At 34.6% G+C, this 23,610-nt stretch overlaps 2 protein-coding genes across 2 annotated transcripts; one reads left to right on the forward strand and one right to left on the reverse strand.

Annotated features, from left to right (window-relative positions):
- Nucleotides 1–6,414: 6,414 nt before the first annotated feature.
- Nucleotides 6,415–7,047, reverse strand: LOC120174857. The gene has a single exon (XM_039181589.1). The coding sequence runs from the start codon at nt 7,045–7,047 to the stop codon at nt 6,415–6,417; it is 633 nt and encodes a 210-aa protein (XP_039037520.1).
- Nucleotides 7,048–18,506: 11,459 nt separating this feature from the next.
- LOC120174838 (probable ADP-ribosylation factor GTPase-activating protein AGD13) lies at nt 18,507–21,358 on the forward strand. The gene is made up of 8 exons (XM_039181578.1): nt 18,507–18,595; nt 19,328–19,412; nt 19,507–19,582; nt 19,795–19,958; nt 20,139–20,268; nt 20,510–20,626; nt 20,776–20,871; nt 21,030–21,358. The coding sequence occupies exons 1-8, from the start codon at nt 18,565–18,567 to the stop codon at nt 21,309–21,311; spliced, it is 981 nt and encodes a 326-aa protein (XP_039037509.1). The 5' UTR covers nt 18,507–18,564; the 3' UTR covers nt 21,312–21,358.
- The last annotated feature ends 2,252 nt before the right edge of the window (nt 21,359–23,610 follow it).

The following is a 23,610-nucleotide window of genomic DNA, read 5'->3' on the forward strand; positions in this document are numbered from 1 at the left end:
TTTTTAAGAAACAAATGCAATACCACCAGTCGTTGCGATTTTCGACTATCGCAACGATCTTGGACTATCGCAACGCGAATTTGGAATAAATCACAACGCAAACTTGGACTATCACAACGAATTTGGAATAAATCGCAAAACGAACTTCGACTATCGCAACGAACTTGGACTATCGCAACGTGAATTTGGAATAAATCGCAACGCGAACTTGGAGTATCGCAACTAATTTGGAAAATTGCATTGTGATAGTCGAAGCTCGCGTTGCGATAGCCGATGTTCGCGTTGCGAATCTGGAAACTGATTTGCGATACCGGAGATCGCGTTGCAAATTATCGATCGCATTGCGATTTAGTTAGTCATTTTGGTAAATCCAAAAAAAGTATGTTAAAATCGTATATTATAAGGCATTTTTGGTCTGAGGTTATTTTCTCATTAATTTATGCAATTACATAAATAAATAATATAAAGATTAAAAAGTACATGAAATAAATTTTTTTGTTACTACATAAATTTAGTTTGATACAAATTTTTCATCTGTTAATCCTTATCGATATATAAATTAATATTTAAGATTTTATTGATTAAATTTGACGTAAGGTCATTTTAGTTGAAAATTTACATTAAAAAATATTGTATATGTGAGAATAAATATTTTAAAATTTACTCATACAAATCATCACTACATAAATTATTTGATTTGGTTTTGATTTTTATTTTTGACGTATAAAAATGTGTAAATCATATCTAATTTACATTGAAGTAGTAAGAAGAAATTGAAGAAACGGCGTCGCCTGTCTCAGAGGTGAAAATCTAATTTATTTGCTCTGAATTTCAAAAACATTATATGTATTTTTTTGGTTTAGCAAAAGAAATACTGTGAACTACGTTAGTCCACATTTTTCCTTCTGGACTATGGCTTCCACGTCCTCTGGTGCTTGTTGAAATTTATGCAGGCCATGAGACTGGTTCCATGCAAGTTTGGCGAGGAAATCTGCTAGTTTATTACTTTCTCTTGACATATGTATAACTCTCACGTCCCAATTCTTCTCGAGCATATAATGCATATTTTGGACAATGGTTAGGTTGCTATTACCTGTCCTCTCTCGTATTAGTCTGATGGCTTCCTTGCTGTCCATTTCGAGCTGTACTTGTCTCTGCCCAAGTTTCCAAGCCATCTACGGTCCCTCGAAGATGCCCCAGAGTTCGGCTTCCAACACTGAGAAGATGTCAATTTTCTGTGTACACTAGTACCCAGTTCCCTGTATCATCTCTTATTACGCCTCCACGAGTTGTTTCCCTGAGGAGTTCTTCCGTGTACCATCTATGTTAAGTTTTATCCAAGGGGCACAGGGTGCTTTCCACTTCTCTTCTCTCTTTCCTTGAGTTTGAACCTTTTGCCTGGTTTTAAGGTTCCTAGAGTTCAAAAATTCTCTGGTCAGTCTTATTCCCTTTCCAAAGGTTGATTCCTTTTCGCATCCCTCCTAGTCGAAAATGGTTTTGTTCCTTCTGTCCTATAATGTCCACACGGTGGTTCCAAAGAAAGTTGGCCAATGTCCAATCTCTTCCTTTGTTTCCCTTGATTTCTCCAGATTCTCCACGAGCCAGGTCTTAACATGGCAACTCATAAACTCCTCAAGTTTGTCAGGTGGTAGCATTTTCTTCCAAATCTGGAATGCCAGGGGCAATATCCAAGGATGTGATCAATGTTTTCTTTGTCTGCTCCACATATTTGACGCCTAGTGTCAGTGGCCATATGGAGCCTGACCCTTTCGACATTCGTGAGTAGCCTGTCATTGATGGCCAGCCACAACCACACCTTGATTCTAGGGAAGTTTTTGTACTTTTCTAGAATCTCCCAGGCTCTGACTGTTCATTTACGGAACTAAGGGTAAGGTTGTATGATGACTTTACTAAGAACAAACGATTCTCTGTACCTTTCCAACCAACAGAATCTTCAATTGCCAGGTCGAGCGGGGGAGGTATTGTCTCAAGGGCTAGGATAGCTTTTTCTGGGAGTACGTTCCTGATTTTCTCCCAGCTCCATTCGTTGTTTTCGTTGATGAGGTCTTTTACTTTGCAAGGAGTTTTAGTAATGTTGTTCGGTTGGAGACAATGAATCCGAAGGGGACCTAAGTCCTTAATCCAATTGTCCTCCCAAAATTCAATATGTTCACCGTTCCCCAGGTTCCATACTACATTTTCTCGAAAGGTTGGTCATACTTTGCATAGGCCTTTCCATATATGCGAGCCGTTTTTGTAAGGTAGGGACTTAGACAGGATCTCTTTAATTTTGTACTTGCCCTGTAGAATTTTAACCCACATTTGACCCTTCTTAGTATGATAGGCCAGTTTCATGAAGAAAGTCATATTTTGGTAGTTATGTTTTTCCAGGTCACTACAAGTTCCTTTCGGCAACATCGCAGATTGCATCGTGTAATAGGGATTTGTTAAGAGTACAGACTTGGATAAAGTGAGCCTACCTACAAGGATAAGGACTTAGCCTTCCAACCTGTCAAGTGGTTTATTACCTTCTGTGCTATTGGCTGGTACGTTTTCCTCGTGACTATTTTATGCAAAAGTGGGACCCCGAGGTACTTGACGAGATCGCTAACTTCTTTGAAGCTTATACTTGTGATGCTGATGGTTTTGGTTTCCTTAGGAATATTCACAGAAAAGAAGATGTTAGTCTTTGAAATGCTCACTTTATGCCCAAATTTTGCGTAAAAAATATGTATAACCTTCCTTATTACTTTTAATTGAGAAACTTTGGCTTCGACAAAGAGAAAGAGGTCATCAGCAAAAAATAGGTGAGATATTTCGGGTCTAAATTTGGCGAGCTTTATTGGCTTCCAAGATCCATTGTTGATTTCTTCGGTTTTTGCTTGGTCAAGTCTCTCCATGTAGAGCACGAACAAGTATGGGGATAGTAGGTCACCTTGCCTAATGCCTCTTGAAGATCTGAAAATTTCTGTGAGAGATACATTCCAATCAATCTGAGTGGACACTGAACTAACACAGTTCCTAATTATGTTCCGTAGGAGGTCAAGTATGCCAATATCTTTAAGTGTGTCGTCAATGAAAGACCATTCGAGGCGATCATACGCTTTCTCTAAATCGATTTTGATTGCCATCCAACCATTCCTTCCCTTTTTCCGTTGCATTAAGTGGATGATTTCTTGTGCTATTACGATATTGTCAATGATTACTCGACCAGGGAAAAAGTTTGTAACATCCTCAATACCGGGTTAGTGACCAAATTGTAATATTTCAGGATTTGGTGATTAAAATGGAATAGTTGAAAAGTTCAATGATTTATTTGGAAATATTACCTTAAAGATGCTAGTAATTATAAAAGGTATTAAAGGCCAAAAGGGTCATTTGACTAAGAAATGAATTAAAAATGGGATATGGTAAGGATATATACATGTGGGAAGGAGAGATTTCTCCAGAGCTTTCTTCTTTCTTCTTCTTCTTCATACGTGAAAGAGAGCCAAGAAAAGGTAAGCTTTCTGATTTGTTAATTATTTGTTAATTTAAGGTTTGGGTTTTGATCGTTAGATGATAACTAAGCTTAAGGAAAGCGTAAGTTATCTTAAAATCAAAAGATAAAAGAGTTAGGGAAGATTAAAGATTTAGAGTTCTTGAATGAAATTTTGATATATAGTTGATAATTAGAATTGGAAGTTGGATTTGACTTGTCATCAATCTAGTTAAGACATATGAAGTGTTAGAAGTGGAATTAAATCATGTTGCAAAGTTGGTATAATTCTTGAATCTCATAAGGAGGATAGGATTTTGGGGTTTAAGATGAAATAAATGAGTATAGATTAGTTTAAATAGGTGTATAAGAGTTAAGAATAGAAAAAAAGGGATGAAATATGAAGAGTTGAGAGAATAAAGAAGGGATTTTCGTGCTCAAAGTATCATTTCTGGGTTGTGTGCATCGATGCATCTTCAATGTGCATCGATGCACTCTCAAATAAATGAACATCGAATGCAATTAGTGCATCGATGCATAAGGAGTGCATCGATGCACCTGCTTAAAATGCAAACATCGAATAGGATTTATGCACCGATGCATGGATAGTGCATCGATGCACCTGTCCAGGGATACATCGATACATGGTGTAGTGCATCGATGCATGCCTTCATTAAAAGTTAAAAATGACTTTCTTATAGCCTATGAAGTGATAGCTTAGAATATATCAATTAGTATATTGATATTTATCAATGTGTTATTATTATGTAGATATAGAATGAAAGCTTGTTCCGGAACAATTGAAGAATTAGAATCAAATCAAAGCAAGCAAGGCTAAGGTGAGTGCAATTTTATTGTACTTATGTTATCGAATAAGCATTGGTTTGCGATGAGCCAGTGACGGAGTTACTATGGTAATAAGTAACTCGTCAAATGTTATTTGATTTGTGAATTCTATGTATGCATGAGTATATGTGACATGATTTATATGATCCATATGATATATGATACTGAACTACAGGAATATATGAAAATATTGTATCAGTGGAATGATAGGTTTGACATGTTATTTTATGTGATACGTGTTTAAATGATCACAAGACATGAGTTATATGAAAGAGAAAGTATATGTGATACGTGAAAGTGAATCATATGTTTACATGAAAAGTGACATGAAAGTAAACTATGTGACTATATGCACATGTGATATGTGACAGAAGAAAAGTAATATGTGATCATAAGAGCAATGAAAGTGTATAAATGAAAAATGCCCATGTTATGTGTATTGAGAGCTAGAGGTATAGTTGGCATGCCAAGAGTCGATGGTTACCTATGTTCTTAGGAACATATGGACAGTTACCGAGGATCTTTATGACCTCTGGATAGGTCCTTCGGGACATTTATACGAGCTGTGGTGACAACATAGTGGTGCACAATCTCAATAGACTCACATATCTATAGTTCTCACATGTGTACCATAGGCTAATAAAGAGATAATATTAATAAACTGAATATGATGATATGTTTGTTTCCTTGTGAAATGTTATGTGTGATATATGATAGGTATATAAAAGATCATAGGAATAGGGGGTAAGAGATATGAATGATAATGACACATATGTATGTATGTAATTGTTATATGGAAAAGTATATGAGTTGTGTGAAATGATGGTAATAATTGTTTATGTATGATTGCTAGTTAAAGTTACATTATATGTTTATTGCCTCACTAAGTCTGTGACTTAGCGTGTAAGTGATTTACACGTAGGTACCAGAATCGGGAAGAACAGAAATAGGAGTGACAAGAACAACAGCACTGCTAGAAGATCAGATCAGAAGTAATGGATAAAGTATGTCTTTTGTCGTGTATAGTGTTGGCATGTAAGAAAAGTGTTGGTTACAAATGCTCTGATCAGTTTTGTCTTGTTTTGGTTAACTCGTGTACAGTAAAAATGTTATTTTAATAAAAGTTTTAAATTTCCTTGGTTTTCGTCAAAGGTTAAAGTTTGAAAAGTCAATGTGACACCTCAGACTTGTATCCGGGTCGAATACGGGTTGAAGGTGTTACAAAGTTGGTCTGGTTACTGGAGATGAGGTCGGGAAGTAGGGGTTTGATTCTATTAACAATGACCTTCGTAACAATTTTATAGAGGAATGAAAACATGCTTATTGGTCGGAATTGCAAAATTTTTGCAGGATTTTCTACCTTCGGGATCAACACCAACAAAGTTCTATTAATGGTTTCATCCATTGGCTCACATTTTAGAATTTCTTGACTAGTTCGCAAACACTTTCCCCCACTCGGTCCCAATTTTCTGGTAGAACATGGTATGGATGTCACCTGCTCCGGGAGCCTTGAGCCCTTGAGGGGGCCCATACTGAAGACTGCTTCTTTTATTTCTTATTCCTCTACAGGAGCTTCCAATGCTGTGAGCTGGCTTGCTTAGATTTTTGGAATCTGGTTCCTCGGGGTTGAAATTTGGTTGTCTCTAATGGAGCTTGTGAAGAGCTCTTTAAAAAATTGAATAGCGTGTGATTTCAAAGCCTCCTGGTCTATACAAACATCTCCATCAGTGACTTCCAATGCAAATATAGTATTTGCTCTTTGTTTAGCAATTGCACTTTTGTGGAAATAACTAGTGTTATTATCGTCATGTAGTACCCATTTACTTCTTGTTCTTTGGAACCATAGAAGTTCTTCTTGTCTGAGTGTTTCTTCCAAATCAGCTTTTAATTCTTTTTCTAAACGAACTAAGAAATCTGAGTGTTTTCTTTGTAGAGCATTATCAATCACTCTTAGTCTAGCTTGGAGCTCTTTTTTCTTCTTGTTAATGCTACCAAAGGTTTCCCTATTCCATTTGGTGACCTCTTCCTTGAACTTTTTCAAGTTTGTGTTGATATCGTCATTTGTTACCTAATGTTTGTTCAATGGTTCCTCAAATTTTGGGTGGTCGAGTCAGGCTGCCAGCATCCGAAAAGGTCTTCCTTAACCCCGATTCTTTGGTCGATTGAATTAGAAGTGGACTATGGTCAGAGCCAATGCGATCCATATGTATTTCTCTAGTGTCTAGGAGTCGGTTGCTCCATTCCTCGTTTATGAAAGCTTGATCCATACGTTGCCAAAGATTCCCTCTCCTCCAGGTGAATTTTTGACCAACATAGTTTAGTTCTAAGAGGCAGTTGTCGAAATTAAAGTTGTTGAAAAGACTGTTGCTCCCTCTGTTCTGTTCGCTACCCCCAATGTATATCATCATTCTTGAGAATGCAGTTAAAATCTCCACCAATGATCCAGGCTTCATTTTTCCTGGATTGAAGCTCGAAAGTTGGTCCCAAAGTTGTTTCTTTATAGTGATGTTGGGGCTCGCATATACGGTAGTGAAGAAACTCCACCTAGTAGCATTCTTCTCTATAAATTTTTCCATGAATACATTGATTGGAGATATGGAGGATTTCAATTTCGGAGGAGTTATTCCAGAGAAACCAAATCTCCCATGAAAAGAATTCTCATAACCAAGAGACCCAACAATCTTATCTGCTTTGGTGGCAAATACAAGTCCAACATAAAGCATCTTGTTATTATTTTGATTTAGTCACCCTGATTATTTGTGCATTTATTTATTTATTTATTTTTGTGATAGGTGTATATCTATGTTTATTATTTTAAATGATATTTTGAAATATGTATAAATGCGTGGTTTTATAATATGGGTTATATATCATATTTTGATAATTTATGAATGTATTTAGGTATTGATAGAAAAAGTTTTTTATTGAGTATATTTAAATAACAAAATTTATTATTATTAGTATCTCGTAATTTTATAAATTTATGTTTAATTGTTCGATTAATGGAATGCCTCTAAAAATTTAGGGTGTCAATCCGAGGGTTATTCGAATAAAATATTTTAATATTTGTTTCTTATTAAGTTAATTAAATATTTTTTAAATATTTTTATTACATATTATTTTAATATATTTTTTATACATGTATTTTTTAACTAGATATATAAAATTTAGGGGGTGCTCACCCTTCCCCGACCGTATGCAACACCGAATCCTGAAAAATGAATTTCTAGTGACACTCAGACCAATATTTTTTTCTTTAAAATTATTTTAAAAGACGTTTTTAGTATCCGACCTACCTAACCCAAAGGTCGATGACGACTCTAAATTTCAAATTAACAGAAAATTTAAAATTTTCAAAACAAAATCATAATTGCTTTTAAATATAAATTATTTAATAATAAAAAATGGTTATTACAGAGATTATATTTATTTAGAATAATTCAATATTATCATAAAAACCCACAAAAAGAGAGAATAGTAAACTAACAAATAACAAATTGGACCCCACCATTGCACCATTTCTCACTTTGTTCTGCCTTTGCTTCTATTTTACATTTCTCGCTTTCTCTTCTTTCCTTTTTTTATATACATTTTTTAATTAATTATATTCACCTGAAGAAGATATAAAGCGTCTAAGATTTACAGATTATAATTGTATTTGATTTAATGATGTACTTTTTAGTATATATTTTATAATAATTTAAAGCATTGAACTAAATCAACAAAATTTTTATTAAACCGATTCATTTTTTTTCAAAGAATGATAGGCCCTATATGGTAAAACACTTAATCATGTGTTAATTAATTAGAAATTAAAGATTACAAAGCCATAAATTTCATATGTATAAAACCTTGGAAAAGGGCAAAAATGGGACTTACTAACCCTTCCTTCCAGGATATTCTCATTTCAGATTGTGATACGTCACAAATATTGATCATCCGCAATTTCCTGAAATTGAGAAAGATCCATGGAATCGGGAGCTTATAGACAGACAGGTGATCAAACTTAATAATCGAACCGGTTGTATCCCATATTGAAACATGGCTCTCGAGAGACAACCTCGCCATCCGGAGATCTTCAACCATCGAAAATAGCTTGGAATGATGGTGATGATGTCTCTTGTGATACTTTAAACTTGAACATGACAGCCTAATAGGTCTTTCGAAGCTTGTATCGGAGTTTGGGGTTTGCATAACATTTTCACTCCCTAATGTATCTGCAGACAGTGGAGAGTTTCTCCTATCAATATCGTAGCGGCGTTTTTCCTCTTCTTTTGGCGGAACGGATCTGGAATAAGGTGTGACATTTGGAAAAGATGAAACAAGAGCACAGGCGATAGACAATCTGAACTTAGTCGAAACTGAGGACCTTGAGTTGAAATGAACATACTATTTGTGCTCCAGCTCTTTCCGGTGCCACTATTAGTATCATCACTTTTGTCATTGCTAAAGGAAAAACCAAGATCCGATAATGGTGATGAAGGAGAAAGACGTGTTTTATATTTTTCGAGCAAGCCATGCAAAGAAGCAGAATTCTCCTCGTCACTCTCAGAAGAAAGAGACAGAAGCCAATGCATTAAGCCTCAGCAGGTGAAGGGAGCATGGAAACACTGAACTTGTTCTCGAGTCCAGACTCATAATCTTCTTCAAAGCCAACATTTTTAGAATCATCGCTTGAGAAATAATTATCGGCGGTAGTCGGTCTTGATTGAGCTACAGCCAGTGCACCTCTAGTCCTACATTTTCTCTTGTCAGTGACCCTGGAAATGAGATGACCAGCACTATAAAAGGCAGGAGTTTTTCCATGGTTATTGTTATAAATATCGTAACAATTATCGGCAAATAAATAAATACGATCGAACAAAAGAAAAAACACCAATATTTACGTGGAAAACCCAAAAGGAAAAACCACGCGCAGAGTAGAAGAATTTTACTAACTAATATAAAGGAAGAAAATACAAGAGGATTTTGTTGAAAGAAAAACTTAATTTCTAACATTTACCCTTTGTATCTATTTATAGGATAGATTCTTAATTACAAAGGAAAATTAAATAGAGTAGAAATATACTTTAATAAAGTTTTCTACTTTTAATCAAACTATGATTCTTAATTTTTCAAATTTAAATATTAATTTGTACCACTTTAAATTTGAGTCGCACTGTAACATCCCAAATCAGGGTCAGTGACTAAATTGCAAATTTTGTAAACTAGGTGCTCGATTTCGAAATAAGTTAAAAGTTCATGGATTTAAGTGAAGAAAGTTGATGTTGGATTTAATAATTAAGTTTGGAAATATTAAGGGTACTATGGTAATTTTTCAGGGAAGATTTTTATTTCCCTTTATAAAGGGTAATAAGCACGTAGGAAGAAAAGTCCAGAGCATTCTTCAGTCTTCTTCTTCCTCCTCTCAACCGTGAAGCCTGGTATAAGGTAAGTGGGTCTTTAGTTGGTTAATTCTTTCGTTTTAAAGCTTGTTTTGATTCTTGGGATATTAAGAAAGATTAAGGAAAGCTTTAGGTGGCTTAAACCTCAAAGATTAACAAGTTATGAGAAATTAAGAAAAATGAGTTTTTAAGTGAATTTTTGATATGGAAGGAGATAATAGATTGTGAAGTTGAATTTGACTTGTCAAGGGTTAAATTAAGAGATATGAAGTGATAGAATGGGTTTTAGAACATGTTGGAAATTTAGTGTGATTCTTGAATGCCATGTAAATGATAGAATTTTGAGTTTAAAGAAGTGATTATGGAGTAGAAATGAGTTTAAGTATGTGTATGAAAGTTAGGAATATTAAAGGGAATGAAGTATGATGTGTTGAGCTGAAAATGAAGGATTTTCGAGCTCAAAATATGATTTCTGGGCAAGGGGAATCGGTACCCATTCAAGGGGAACCGATACCCCTTCAAACGAACAAGAATTTCCAGTATGTCATGGGGGAACCGATACCCCCATAGGGGGGAACCGATTCCCCCTAAAGGAAAATTGGGAATATGGGTTTAATAAGTTCGTTTAAGTTGCTAGTATCAAATTACAAGGTGTAGGTATCTAATAATTGCCTTAAAATGTATAATTATGTAGATTCAGAGCTTAAACGAGTTCCGGAACCATTGACAAGTAAGATCGATCAAGGGGAAAGATAAGAGATTGGAATTGACTAGTGAGGCCAGGTGAGTGCATATTCAATAGTATATGATGTGCAATGGGAATAAGACTTGCGATGAGTCTATTTCCTGAAATGTTACACATGAATGCATGATTAAAGGCATGAGTTGAATATGCATGTATGTATGCTTGAGTATATGGATTGATCTGTTCTTTTATGTGTTAGATGATAAAGTATAAGTAATTACATAAGAAAGGTTATGAATTATATGAGATATAAACTATGTGATCATAGTAAAATATAATTATTACTATATGATAAGTGAAATAAGCTGGATAATATTGATCTATAGGATGAAGTGAGAATAGTACACTAACTAAGAGATTTGAACATAAATGATAAGATGAACATATAAGATAAGCTAGATGGGAAAGATTCATATGTTTAAATAAAACTATAACACATGGGTTGTATGATATAAAATTATGAAGTTATATGAGAAGATTATAGGAGTTATATGAAATTGAATTAAGTAAACAGATTAGATTATATATAGAGAAATAATAGAAGTGAGATATGTTTATAAGTCTGCCCTAGATGAATATGAATACGAAATATAAGAGTGCTATATGATTTATATTAGGATAATCTTGAGGATATATATATAGATAGATATGAAATGAAATGAGTTATATGAATACACAATTATATGATGAAATGGTAGATTACCTGAACATGTGAATATATATATATATGTCTAAGAGAAGGCATAAGATTAAGATATAAGCAATGTGACTATAAGTATATGTGCTCTAAGTGATATGACTTATAGGTATTTCTATTATAATGTTACATGATATGTTATGAGACAAAACCTATGATTATAAGCTACGTGAAAGTGTTCCTATCTGTTATATGAAGTATATGATCATCTGTGAACAAGATATGATGAGTATGTGTACATGAATAAAGGTGATTGGGTGAGAAATGATAGAAATTATATGAAAACATGACATATGTGACATGTGAATTATATGGAAATGATCTACGTGTAAGTGAACTACGTGACTATGTGATCATATGAAAAGAAGCTATGTGATAAGTGATATGTGAAAGTGAATTACAAGTTTATGTGAATATTTGAAATGAAATAAATGATAACACCCATGTTATGTGTCATGAGAGCTAGGGGTATAGTTGGCATGCCAAGAGTCGAGGGTCTACGCGGTTCTTCGGGACATATGTATATTCTTTGGAACATGTGTGAAGTCTGGAAAGACACATACTTGATCCCTAGCATATGTATATGATTCTTAAAGAATTCTATGTGGTCCTTATGGACATTATTATATGGCACTACGGTGCAATTCTACGCGGTTCTTCGGGACATATGTATATTCTTTGGAACATGTGTGAAGTCTGGAAAGACACATACTTGATCCCTAGCATATGTATATGATTCTTAAAGAATTCTATGTGGTCCTTATGGACATCATTATATGGCACTACGGTGCAATTCTACGGGGCACTTCGGTGCATTTATACGAGCTGTGGTGACAGCATAGTGCACAACCTCTATAGACTCACATATCGATAGTTCTCACATATGTACATGGGCTAATCCAGAGATATGAACAAATATAAGTTAGTGGTATAATAAATGCTATAGAAATGATATGATGTTGTGTGTGTATAGCGTTTGATTGAAAAAGTATGTGATTATATGATAAACTGTTAATGATGAATTATGTGTATGTATGTATTTACTGTAATTAATCTGATATGATTTTATACGATAAGAAAAATGCATGGAATTGCTATAACATGATAGAACAGAACATGCATGTATCAATATATGTTTTAAAGTGCATTATAAGTTGTTATGCCTCACTAAGTCTTCGACTTAGCGTGTGATTGTTTCACACGTAGGTTTCGAGAAGAGTAAGGAGTGATGCGGAGCAAGACAGATCAGTTTTCCTTACCAAAAGATCATATCAAAAATATTTGACAAAGTATGTATTTGGTTATGTATAAAGTGTTGGCATGTAATAAGTCATTAAGTACGAGCACTCTGATAAAGTCTTTATTTTGATTTAAATAAAGTTTTAAATTTCCCGGGATTTTTCTTAAGAGTCAAGGTTTGAAAAGTCAATGTGACACTTCGGACTAGTATCTGGGTCGGATACGGGTTGGGGGTGTTACACGCACTCTAACAAATCTCCATCTTGACATAAACTCTGAAAGTGCGAAGATTTCGAAATAAAATACTTAAATTCGATGAGACACCAAACTCAATAAAAGCAATTCTTCACTTCAACGAACAAGTTCTCCACATCTTCCACAACACCCTTCAAAGGGGTAATCTTCAATAATGGATACTGACTGAATCCAAGCTTTTTCTAATCTTTGATTTAACCTTCACATCAATATGGTTATCATAAGTATCTACTTTGCTCACAAATATATCACTACGAGTAATATCATGCACATCATGATCCCCATCATCAATGATAATTCTATCTTCAAATTTGTTATGCCCACGAAGTTGAACTCTTTTCTACTTCACATAATCGTTCTGCCCACGATTATCTTGTTCAATAAAAAGTCTTCTTTTACTAGATTTAATCAAGACATTTTTACCAATAACAATGTTATTTGACATGGGGATGAAGCATCAACTGCATTATCTAAAACTGTTGAACCCTATAGAACATAAAACTTGACAGTCTTTCTCTGCCCTTTCATCACAACAAGAGAGCCCTTGCAAATCTTCATAGCTCCACATTTACTGGAGAATTTGTACCCTTTTGAATCTAGGGTACCTAACGGAATTATATTTCAACTCAAATATGGAACATGTCTCACATTACCAAGTGTTCAAACAATCTCATCGAACATCTTAATTTTGATTGTGCCAATACCTGCGACTTTACAAGAGACATTATTTCCAAAAAAAAATACATTACCTGTAGATACATCTTTATACTTCGCAAACTAGCCACGATTATGACACATATGAAAACTACTACCAGAGTCAAGTATCCACTCATCACTTATTATAGAGTTGTCGTCAGCCACAACTAAGAGCTCTTTGTCATTGCACATTCGCACTCCTCTGCTACATCGGCCTCACCAGATTTTTTGGAGTTTTGCTCTTCAGCTTCTCTCTTAATTTTATTCTATAACTTGTAACATTCCGATTTAACATGACATTTCTTTTTACAAAAGTGAAAAGTTTTATCTCGATTTAAAGATTTTGATTTGCCCTTTTTTTCATTACTATAAGAACGCTCGCCTTTTCTTTCATGGTCTAAGCTAGTTGATACATGCACCACGAGACCCTCTGTATAAGGCTCGAAACCAGATACAAGATGGTTTATCTTGTCAAACGAGTGTAGGCCTGTAAATCTCTTCAAGAGTGAGTGCTTCACGATTGTACAATATTATGTCTGTGAAAGATGAGTAAGAAGGAGGCATTGAACACGAGATGATCAATTGTAAATCTTCTTAACCATACTTCACTTCTAAAGTCTATAGATCAAAGACAATTTCCCTGACTGCAGTCAGGTGCTCTTCAAGGGAAGTACCTTTCACCAATTTGAGCAAATAAAGACGTTATTTTAAGTGTAACTTGTTAGTCAACGATTTCTTCATACATAGTTGCTCCAATTTTGCCCCAATGAAGTAGCCACTTTATTTTGGATAAATTTCTCTCTTATATTATCCAATAAGCAGTATAAAAATACTCACTGCTACAACCAATACAGACAGCCAAACCAGAACAACCTCCTAGGGAGTGCTAATCCCCCAAGCTAGACAAAGATTACAGTTAACATCATTATTCTTAATAGCTATTCTAGCAGCCTTTATCCTAATTACATCCTTAATGCAATTGATCACAATATCAATCTCCCTGTGTATGCCCCTAAACTGCCTATGATTCCTCTCTTCCCATATACAGTATATATATGCACACCAGGCTAATCTAAGAATAAGCGAATGAAAAGTTTTACCTCTGAACCGAGATATCGCCCAGTTCAGCTCCTCCTCCCAATTTCCCACAGTTCTATCAATGCTACACAACCGCATAATCCCTTCCCAAACAGCCTTCGAAAAAGGGCATTCAAAAAAGATATGGCTACGAGTCTCACATATAGCATCACACAATCTGCATTTATCGTTCACCTCAATCCTCAAACGAATCAACCTATCAGCAGTAGGCAACCTATCAAGAACAACCATCCAAGCAATAAGGGAGTGCTTGGGTATATGCATGAGAAACCATACAATTTTATGCCACCCAACCTTCTCCTTCCTCCCCCTAAACCCCTACCACAACCATCGAGCATTGACCTTGTCCCAATCCGTGATTCCTACAAATAGCGGATATACTTCCTCCATGTCTTTCAAAATTTTCCTCAAGCTCCAGTTGTACGAGGCTTTGCACTCCATAGACCAAAAATTAGCCCCTTTAAGAACATATGTCCTCACCCAAGCAACCCAAAGTGAGCCCTCAGCAGCAAGTATATCCTTAACCAGCAGCATTATACAAGCCTTGTTCCAACATTTCAAATTCTTAAGGCCCAGCCCCCCTCTGATTTAGGGGTGCAAATTACCTCCCAACTCACCCGAGCCCCCTTAGCTGGAATATCTCCTTCCTTCCAAAAGAACCTAGCACAAAGTTGGTCCACTCTTCTAACCACAACAGCAGGAAGAATAAGTTACCTACACCAAAAATTGGCAATACTGAACAGAACTGCTTTCACCAGTTGTAACCTGCCAGCATAACTCAGCTATCTATTGGACCAAAGTCCAAGCTTAGCTTTAATTTTTTCCACCAGATTAACACAATCTTTCTCAGTTAATTTCCTGGGGACAAGAGGTACCCCTAAGTATCTCACAGGGAGGCAACCAATTTTGAATCCAATAACCTCATGCACCAAAGTCTTCTGATTACCATTGACACCATCAATAAAAATTTCAGTTTTGGAAGCATTAAGCCTCAGTCCAGATATCTCCTAGAACCTCTCCAAAACACATTTCACCCCAACAATAGAATCTAAACTTCCTTTGCAAAAGATAAGTAAATCATCAGCAAAGCATAAGTGAGTTAGGTTCACTTTTCTGCACTTAGGGTGAAATTGAATTTTTTTTTTCAGAGGTAGCAATGTCAAGCAGCTTGGAAAGGATGTTCATGGCTATCACAAGTAGCTGCTTTTTCTTTCAACATATCATGCAATATTTCATTTGATAAGTGTAAACGGAACTAAGATAAGGCTTTACAATCCTTACGCTTTTCTTCATTCGTCCAATTTGACAATGTCTTTTGGTGAAAACCCAAAAGGGAAAAACAACAGACATATGAGAAGAATTTCACTAATAGGAATGAAGAAAATACAAGATTATTTGGGTAGGGGAAAAAAACTTAATTTTAACTCTTACCCTTAATATCTATTTATAGGGATGAATACTTGATTACAAAGGAAAAATAAATAGAGTAGAAATATATTTTAATAAAGTTTATTTTTAATTAAACTAAAATTATTACTCTTCCAAATTTAAAATTTAATTTGTGTCACTTTAAATTCGAGTCAAACTTTAATAATTACAGTAGACCGGATCTCATGAGAAAATGAAGCCTGCAGGGGTGGTGTTTTGGTGTTACTAGAGCTGGTGCCAAATTTTCATGATTCGGTCCAGATTGAGTAACAGAAAGTGCAACTTTAGCTCTGCATTTTTTCTTGTCAGTAACCCCGAAAATGATATGATCGGCAGCATAACAGGCAGGAATTTTTGTCATGGTTGCGGTAGATTGAATCTCAGGAGAAAACAAAGCCTGCAAGTGTGGTGTTTTAGTGTTTCTCAAGTTAGTGTTCGATTTCTCATCATCCATGAACCTTCTCTTCGAATTACCATTGCCAGCAACAAGATGATTCAATGTAGAATAAGATGCATTCTTAGTAGCAGACATGGGAGTGAAATGAAGCTCCCCAGACTCCTCAGGCTGCTTCAACAAGTCTCCTGACACAGAATGCAACTCGATTAAAGGATCACAAATGGTAGGAGCTTCGGATGAAGTTGAAATTTTGGAAGATTGGGATCTCTTAACTCAGTTTAGTCTATTGGAAACGGAATCGGACAAATCATTTTCCTTCATGAAACGGAATGATTTGGAGTGAGGAAGATGCGAAACATGAGCCAATTTCGGTGTTCTAGTGTGACAACGACAATTCAAAGCTGTTTTACTAGTACTATTGAGTGATAGTAGCAGAAGAAGAGGATGGTGAAGAATAGTGAGAGAGGAAGAACCTGAGACGACCCTTTGGTGCATCAATTGAAGAAGATGAAAGATGACTATTGCTACTATGGATGGTGTTTTCAACAGCTTGGAAAGCTCTTCTAGAACCCTGCTATATATATATATATATATATATATATATATATATATATATTTATAAACTGACTTCATTTAAATTATTCATAATTTTCAAGAAGCCATTTCCAGGATCTCATTGTAGCTTACTCAAGCTAAATATTGATTACTGTAAGTGGATTGTAACTCACAGGATTTGAATGGATATTAGACAAATTGGAAGGATGTTCTTGCTTGGCATTCGACAGCAGCTGCTCTGATTTAGAAACACCATTTTCCCCTATTGCTTGAGCAGGTTTTGACTAAACAAACCTTAATGCAAAAGGCCACAAACATATTCAAAATTTATCACATCACAAATTTCATAGAGAAGAGAACATGAATACAGTGGTACCATAAAACATGAATTTGATGAAAAGTATGACAAGACATACCATATTGATCATGCACGGATGACGTGATGAAGCTGCTGTGAATAGAGGATCTGCAAACTCAAATCTGTCATCCGAATATGGAATGTAGGTGATCAAGTTTCGAGAGTAAACTCAGTTTCGCACAGAGAAATGGGAAAATTTTAACTCTTGATTTATTAGATAGATTATACCTTATTTATACGCGACTTTACTTGCAAGTAAAGTTACCACAAATAAAACCTTATTCATCTTAATTTAAACCTTGAAAAATAACTAATATATTAAAAATTATAAATATTAAAACGTATACGCATACGCATACATGTATATTAAAATTTTAGATTATAATAATTGTTACAAATAGAGATAAATAAAAATTCACATCTAATGAATTTTGATTTGATTACGAAATATAAGACTATTTTTTATTAATCTGGATAAGTACAAGACAATATCTTATACTCTTGGCATTCCTATTATTCTAACTCGGAACCTCAAGAAATAACAACAATTATTTTTACCACTAAGGTCACTCAGTACGTGTAATCAAATTTCTTTTTAAAATTAAATTTAAGATGAATTTTATGAAGGAAAGACTTAGAATTAGAGTGAAACTGAAATTAAGATAAAAAAATGATTTAACCTGAATAATTATTATAAAAATAATTTATATAATACTCTTTTATATATATTTTTAATTATCTCTTTTATCTTAACGAATAAAAAAGAAATAAAAAAGTATTCGAATAAAATGGATAAGTGAAATATCACCAAACATTCAAAGAGATGAGAATCAAATATAAACCTTTAATTTTTTTATGTCAAAATCGAAATCAATCCATCCCTAATTAAGAAAGAAAAATTAACTAAAGATTATTAATATTGTCAATGGTAAATAATGGAGAAAAATACGAATGGTGTATAATACTAAACGAATGGTGTATTAGTTTTAGAAAAATAATTAAAAAAGAAGAAGAAGCTGGCATTCATGCATATTCCATTCTTTCTGTTTCACTTTATTTTTCTCTATTCACCCAATTCTCCCCCTGGACATCTTTGGATTTGAATTCAAACTCGGCGGTGAATTATCGAATCCCACTTTCCAGATCTTTCATTTGATTTTTTTTTTGTTGATAATTTTCTGTTTGAAAATTATTGATTTAATTGTTGTTATATTATTATTACAGATTCATACAAACACAGAAGAAAAGGAATTTAATCTTAATATTTAGTAGATGACACGCCTTTTGATTTAGCTGATGTTTATTGGATTCTGTTTGTTTGTCTTCTTCTTTCTCAGATTTTTTCTCAAGCATTGTTTGTTGGATGATTTTGTGTTGGCTTCAAAGCGATGAGCGCTCAATTTACAAAGATTTCCTCAGGTATGCTTCAACATTTCATCAACAGTCATACCTGAATCTCAGAAACATAGCTCGAAATTATGGATCACAATCATGTTCCTCGTGTTCCGGATTTTCGAATATGATATAGGATATGGGATATGACTCTCCAAATGCATGGAAAAACTTGGAACAAGCTGAATATGCTTGCACCATAATTTAACATAGCCTAGAATTACAATTTTCAATCATTTTCTCTGTGTTTCTGCCGTGATCCGATACGTTGATACGACCCTCCAAATACATGGAAAAACTCGAAACAGATTAAATATGCTCGACTAGAAACATACACATATCTAACACTCATCCAAGTATTATAGCTGAGAACTATTGATCATTATCATGTTCTCCATGTCAAAATATGAGGAAGCACATAGGTTTGTGCTTTTGCAATGAGTTTTAATAATTTGTGAATACGCTTTTCTTCAATAGTTTGTAAAATGACAAGTTTTGCAATTTACAGTATTTCATTTGTGGAAGTTTTACATATTGGATGTGCATCATGCACAGCGAATTCCGTTGAAAATCGTTCATTTTTTTTTCTTGAAATATTCGAATCTGTATTTTTTCGGATACGAATATCTGCCTCAGATACGCATTCATTTTCGACAGTTCATCAGAATCCAAGTAACATACCAGTGAATCATCAATCATAATCACGTCCTCTTAATGTAAATTGTGTACTCAAGTTTGTAGAAAATGTCTGTTTTGCAGCCCATAATAGAAGACTGAGGAACTTATTGAATCAAAGCGATAACCGCATTTGTGCGGATTGTAGTGCTCTGGATCCGAAATGGGCGTAAGCTTTAGAATTACAACATTATAACAAGCATTTTCTTGTATGTAAAGTTGTTTGTTGATTCAGAAAGTAATACTCGGATTCTACTTTTCAGATCGACAAATATCGGAGTCTTTATATGCGGGGAATGTTGCGACGTGCACAAAAGCCTGGGTACGCACGTCTCCAAGGTGACTACTTTAGGCCACATCTAATCTATTGTTGTATATATTATGCTGTTAAATAACCGGGTAGGACCAGTCAGAAGAACAGATAAAAGGCCTGGCCTGAAACCAGAAAAAGAAAGTCGGATAATCGACAGATTGGCCGAAACCGAGAACTGAAAAAACCAACAAACATGACTCTTTGTTTGGCTCTTGTTTACCTTTTGTGATGATTTCAGGTTATGTCAGTGTCATTGGATGAATGGACAATTGAACAAATTGACGCGGTGGCCGAAGTCGGAGGAAATTCGACGGCTAATGCAATCTACGAGGCCCATATACCCGAAGGTTATTCGAAGCCGGGTCCAAATGCTAGTGTTGAGGAGAGGAATAAATTCATCAAGTATGTTAAATGTTTTCAAGTATGACTTTGTCCTGCTCTGTTTGGAGGATAATATCTCTATACTCCTAGTCCTGCATGCCAAACAAAGAAAATTAAGGAAAAGTAAAGAGTTGGAACAATATGTGTTCTATACCTTGTAGGCTTTGTTATTATAATTACTTATTTGTTATCCTTCTTCAGGTCCAAGTACGAAGATCAAGAATTTTCTAAACCGAGCTTGCGGATCTCTTCGGGGAAGAGTTCCTCTAACTCTTCATTTAAGATCTTTTCATCAAAGTTTATGGATAGTTTCCGATTAATTCCGGAACAGGTAAATTCATTTGATCTATGTGTCTTTTTCAATCTGCTTCATTTTCTCAGAACAATAAGAAGATCACGGAACTCATGATTATTGGAAAAAAAATCGGGAAACTGAAAATTTATTCGAACCATGTGGATTCGTTTTGGTTTATTCATTTCGATTCGGTTAGAATTCAAGAACCTCGAGAGAAATTTGATTGGCTATATGGTGATAAATTTAATCAATTTGAATCCCTTTGACGTGGTAACAGGAAGGCATGGTGGAATTTATCGGTTTATTGAAGGTCACAGTGTTGAGAGGCTCGAATTTAGCCATCCGGGATATGATGACAAGTGATCCTTATGTTGTCTTAACTCTCGGGCAACAGGTTCGTCGCTTATATTTTCTATGTTTCTCTGATTTGGATGTGCATGTCAAATACATATATGTATGTATGTATGTATCCATGTATATTCGGAAGATCATGTCAAATACTATTTTACTAACGATAAGCATTGGGTATTTGATCTTTGTTAGACCATACAAACAGGCGTCGTACCCAGCAGCTTGAATCCGATATGGAATGAGGATCTCATGCTATCTGTTCCTAGCAATTATGGGCCTCTGAAATTGGTAAGTAGCTCGTATATTCGGAGTGTTTTCAAAAGAATCATATCCTTATGTTTGGATAAGTAGGTGTTGAACACTAATACTGTTTATATGAGTTCTCTCTGTCATGTTAAGCATGATCATGATACGTTGGTCTGATCCGATGAATTCGGGCGTTGTAGGAAGTATATGATCACGACACGTTCTCGGCCGACGACATAATGGGAGATGCCTCGATCGATATCCAACCCCTGATATCAGCCGCAATGGCATACGGAGACCCGGAAATGTTCGAGAATATGCAGATAGGGAAATGGTTGAAAACTGCGGACAATGGGCTTTTGGAGGACAGCATCATTAACATTGTCGATGGGAAGGTGAAACAGTACGTGCAGTTGAAGCTCCAAAATGTTGAGAGTGGAGAAATTTATCTAGATGTGGAATGGCTGCCCCTTGACCAGTAAGTTTGAATTATATAATTTATTATTCTATTGTTTGTTGAGATATCGGTAATTATTTCCCAAAATTCATGTACTTGTATCGTGTTTATATATTTTTATATCACAATCATTATCCATTAATATAACTTTTGACAGGACATAAATTATTTAGATTTTAACATATTTATATATTTCAATATCTGTGCCTTTTTACTCCATGCTTTAATTCTTTATTGTCGTATTTGCAGTGTGTAATTATATCGTGTTATCACTGTTAAACCCACGTTATATGTAGAGTAGAAATGACAGCAGGTACTAATATCTATCATTTTTAAATTATCTAAATTTGTAAATTTATCTAAAAATTAAATTCGTTTTTTGTCCATAAATTATTTATATTTATCATCAAATTTAAATTAAATATTATTATCTATCAGATATTTGAATTATCGTTGTACATTACTTATCAGAGATGGCCGTAAGAATTTGTGTAAAGAAAGTAAACATACAAAATTATATTGAAACTTTAACGAGTGTGAGGTTATAAAATTTTAATGATATAAAATTAAATAATTTATTTAAAATATAAAAAAAAATTAAAATTTTCAAAAACACCGTCGGTCCATTTTGTCCATAATTCAAATAAGATTTATCAACATCTTAAATATTATTATGATATATTAGTAAAATCAGTTAAATTTAAACATTAAACATTATAACAAGTATACGATCATGACATGTTATCGGCCGGTGACATAATGGAAGAAGCCGGGATTGATATCCAGTCCATGATATTAACAGTTCAGCACATAAGGAGACCCAAAAATGATCGGGAATACGTAGATCGGAAAACTGTTGGAAATTCAACAACAATGCACTCATAGAAAACACCATCATTTACAACATTATAGGTGGGGAAACTGTCTCCAAGATTATGTCATATTGCCAGAAAATGTATGAAGTTTTCAAAATTAAATAAAAATCGAATTCAAATGAAAGTTTTATTTGAACTAGACTGAATTTTACTTTTAAAATTTAAGCTGAAATTACTTTTGCTTACTTGAACTCGTGAACTCCAAAAATCTAATCTCAATCCGTACCTAAAAGCTAGAGGGCAAACGGAATTAATGAGCTGTACTTCACTTTACGTCCCCCGCATCTATGAATCATAAGATCCAGCCACTTATGCTTCAAATTAAATTAACGATTTCATTATAAAAGAAAGCATCTAAAAATAATTTATAAATCTAATATTATTTAATAAGTTTAAATTATTAAAAATGAACTAGCAATATTATTACATAATAAAACCATAATTAGTTACTAATTGTGACTAAACTGTTGTTATTGTGGTCCTTAGTTAAAGGAGAAAACGATCTAATTTTAATAGCATAAATAAAAGCAGAAGCAGCTAACAATGCCACACCTGTGAAGCCGCAGATCAAGGTCCCCAACAGCAGCACGTGCCTCAGGTGATTGTTCCCCCGCCGGTTATCGTTCGCACTCCGCCACCACGAGTTATCGCTGGAATTCATGGCCTTCGGCAACGCCACCGTAGACGGCGTTGATGATGAGGTAGAGGAAGGCTTTGACGTTGATCCGAAGAAGGACATCATCTCCGGTTACTTGAGACCCGTCGGCGGTTGGCTTTGGTACTCCAGACCGTGATCCGAGGGGCGTAACTCCCTGGCCGTTGATTCCTTAATGATAATGACGACGGCGGCGGCGGTGATCAACTGTAGATACGCCGTCATTGAGGCAGAGCTTCTTCTTGAGTGAAAATTGTGAGACAGAGCCGGTTATAAACTTATAATTTCCCGAGTGATCGGCTCATTGGCCAATAAATACGTACGAAAATAAATAATTCTAGAAAAAAAATATTAAAATAACAATACGTCTCCAACTTATTATTCAAATTCTACATTTATCTTTTTAACTTTAAAACATTATAATTATGTACTCTAGCTCTTAGTATTGTATCAATATTAAATTCTTTCATTAATCTAGTAATCAATTTAAAATTAATTTTAACGTGGATTGCCTTCGTCAAAGTTTTTTATTATTATTTTTATCTGTATAACATATTTTTATCTACTTTTATGATACATTTTTCTATCTTTTAACAAATTTTTCGATCGTTTGGTTGTTTTTTATTTATCTCTTTTAAGAGTTGATTTGATATTACCACGACTAAGCAAGATAATGCTTATATGTTATATTGTTGATCTTAACTGCTTTGGACATTCGGATTGGATTTGAATACTTAATTTGCGTTCGTGGATAACTTTTTATGTCACTCGGGTCTGATTTGTGATTTGTCGAT

This window comes from Hibiscus syriacus, unplaced genomic scaffold, assembly GCF_006381635.1.
Source record: "Hibiscus syriacus cultivar Baekdansim isolate YM2019G1 unplaced genomic scaffold, ASM638163v2 tig00112127_pilon, whole genome shotgun sequence".
Taxonomy (NCBI): Eukaryota; Viridiplantae; Streptophyta; class Magnoliopsida; order Malvales; family Malvaceae; genus Hibiscus; species Hibiscus syriacus.

What these genes read in the sequence shown, in the direction of transcription:
- LOC120174857 (XM_039181589.1), bottom strand. Translation starts at nt 7,047, where the DNA reads ATGCTTTATGTTGGACTTGTATTTGCCACCAAAGCAGATAAGATTGTT.
- LOC120174838 (XM_039181578.1), top strand. Translation starts at nt 18,565, where the DNA reads ATGAGCGCTCAATTTACAAAGATTTCCTCAG. An exon ending in GCTCTGGATCCGAAATGGGC is followed by an intron (nt 19,413 to 19,506) that starts GTAAGCTTTAGA and finishes TCTACTTTTCAG; the next exon opens with ATCGACAAATATCGGAGTCT. An exon ending in GAGAGGAATAAATTCATCAA is followed by an intron (nt 19,959 to 20,138) that starts GTATGTTAAATG and finishes ATCCTTCTTCAG; the next exon opens with GTCCAAGTACGAAGATCAAG.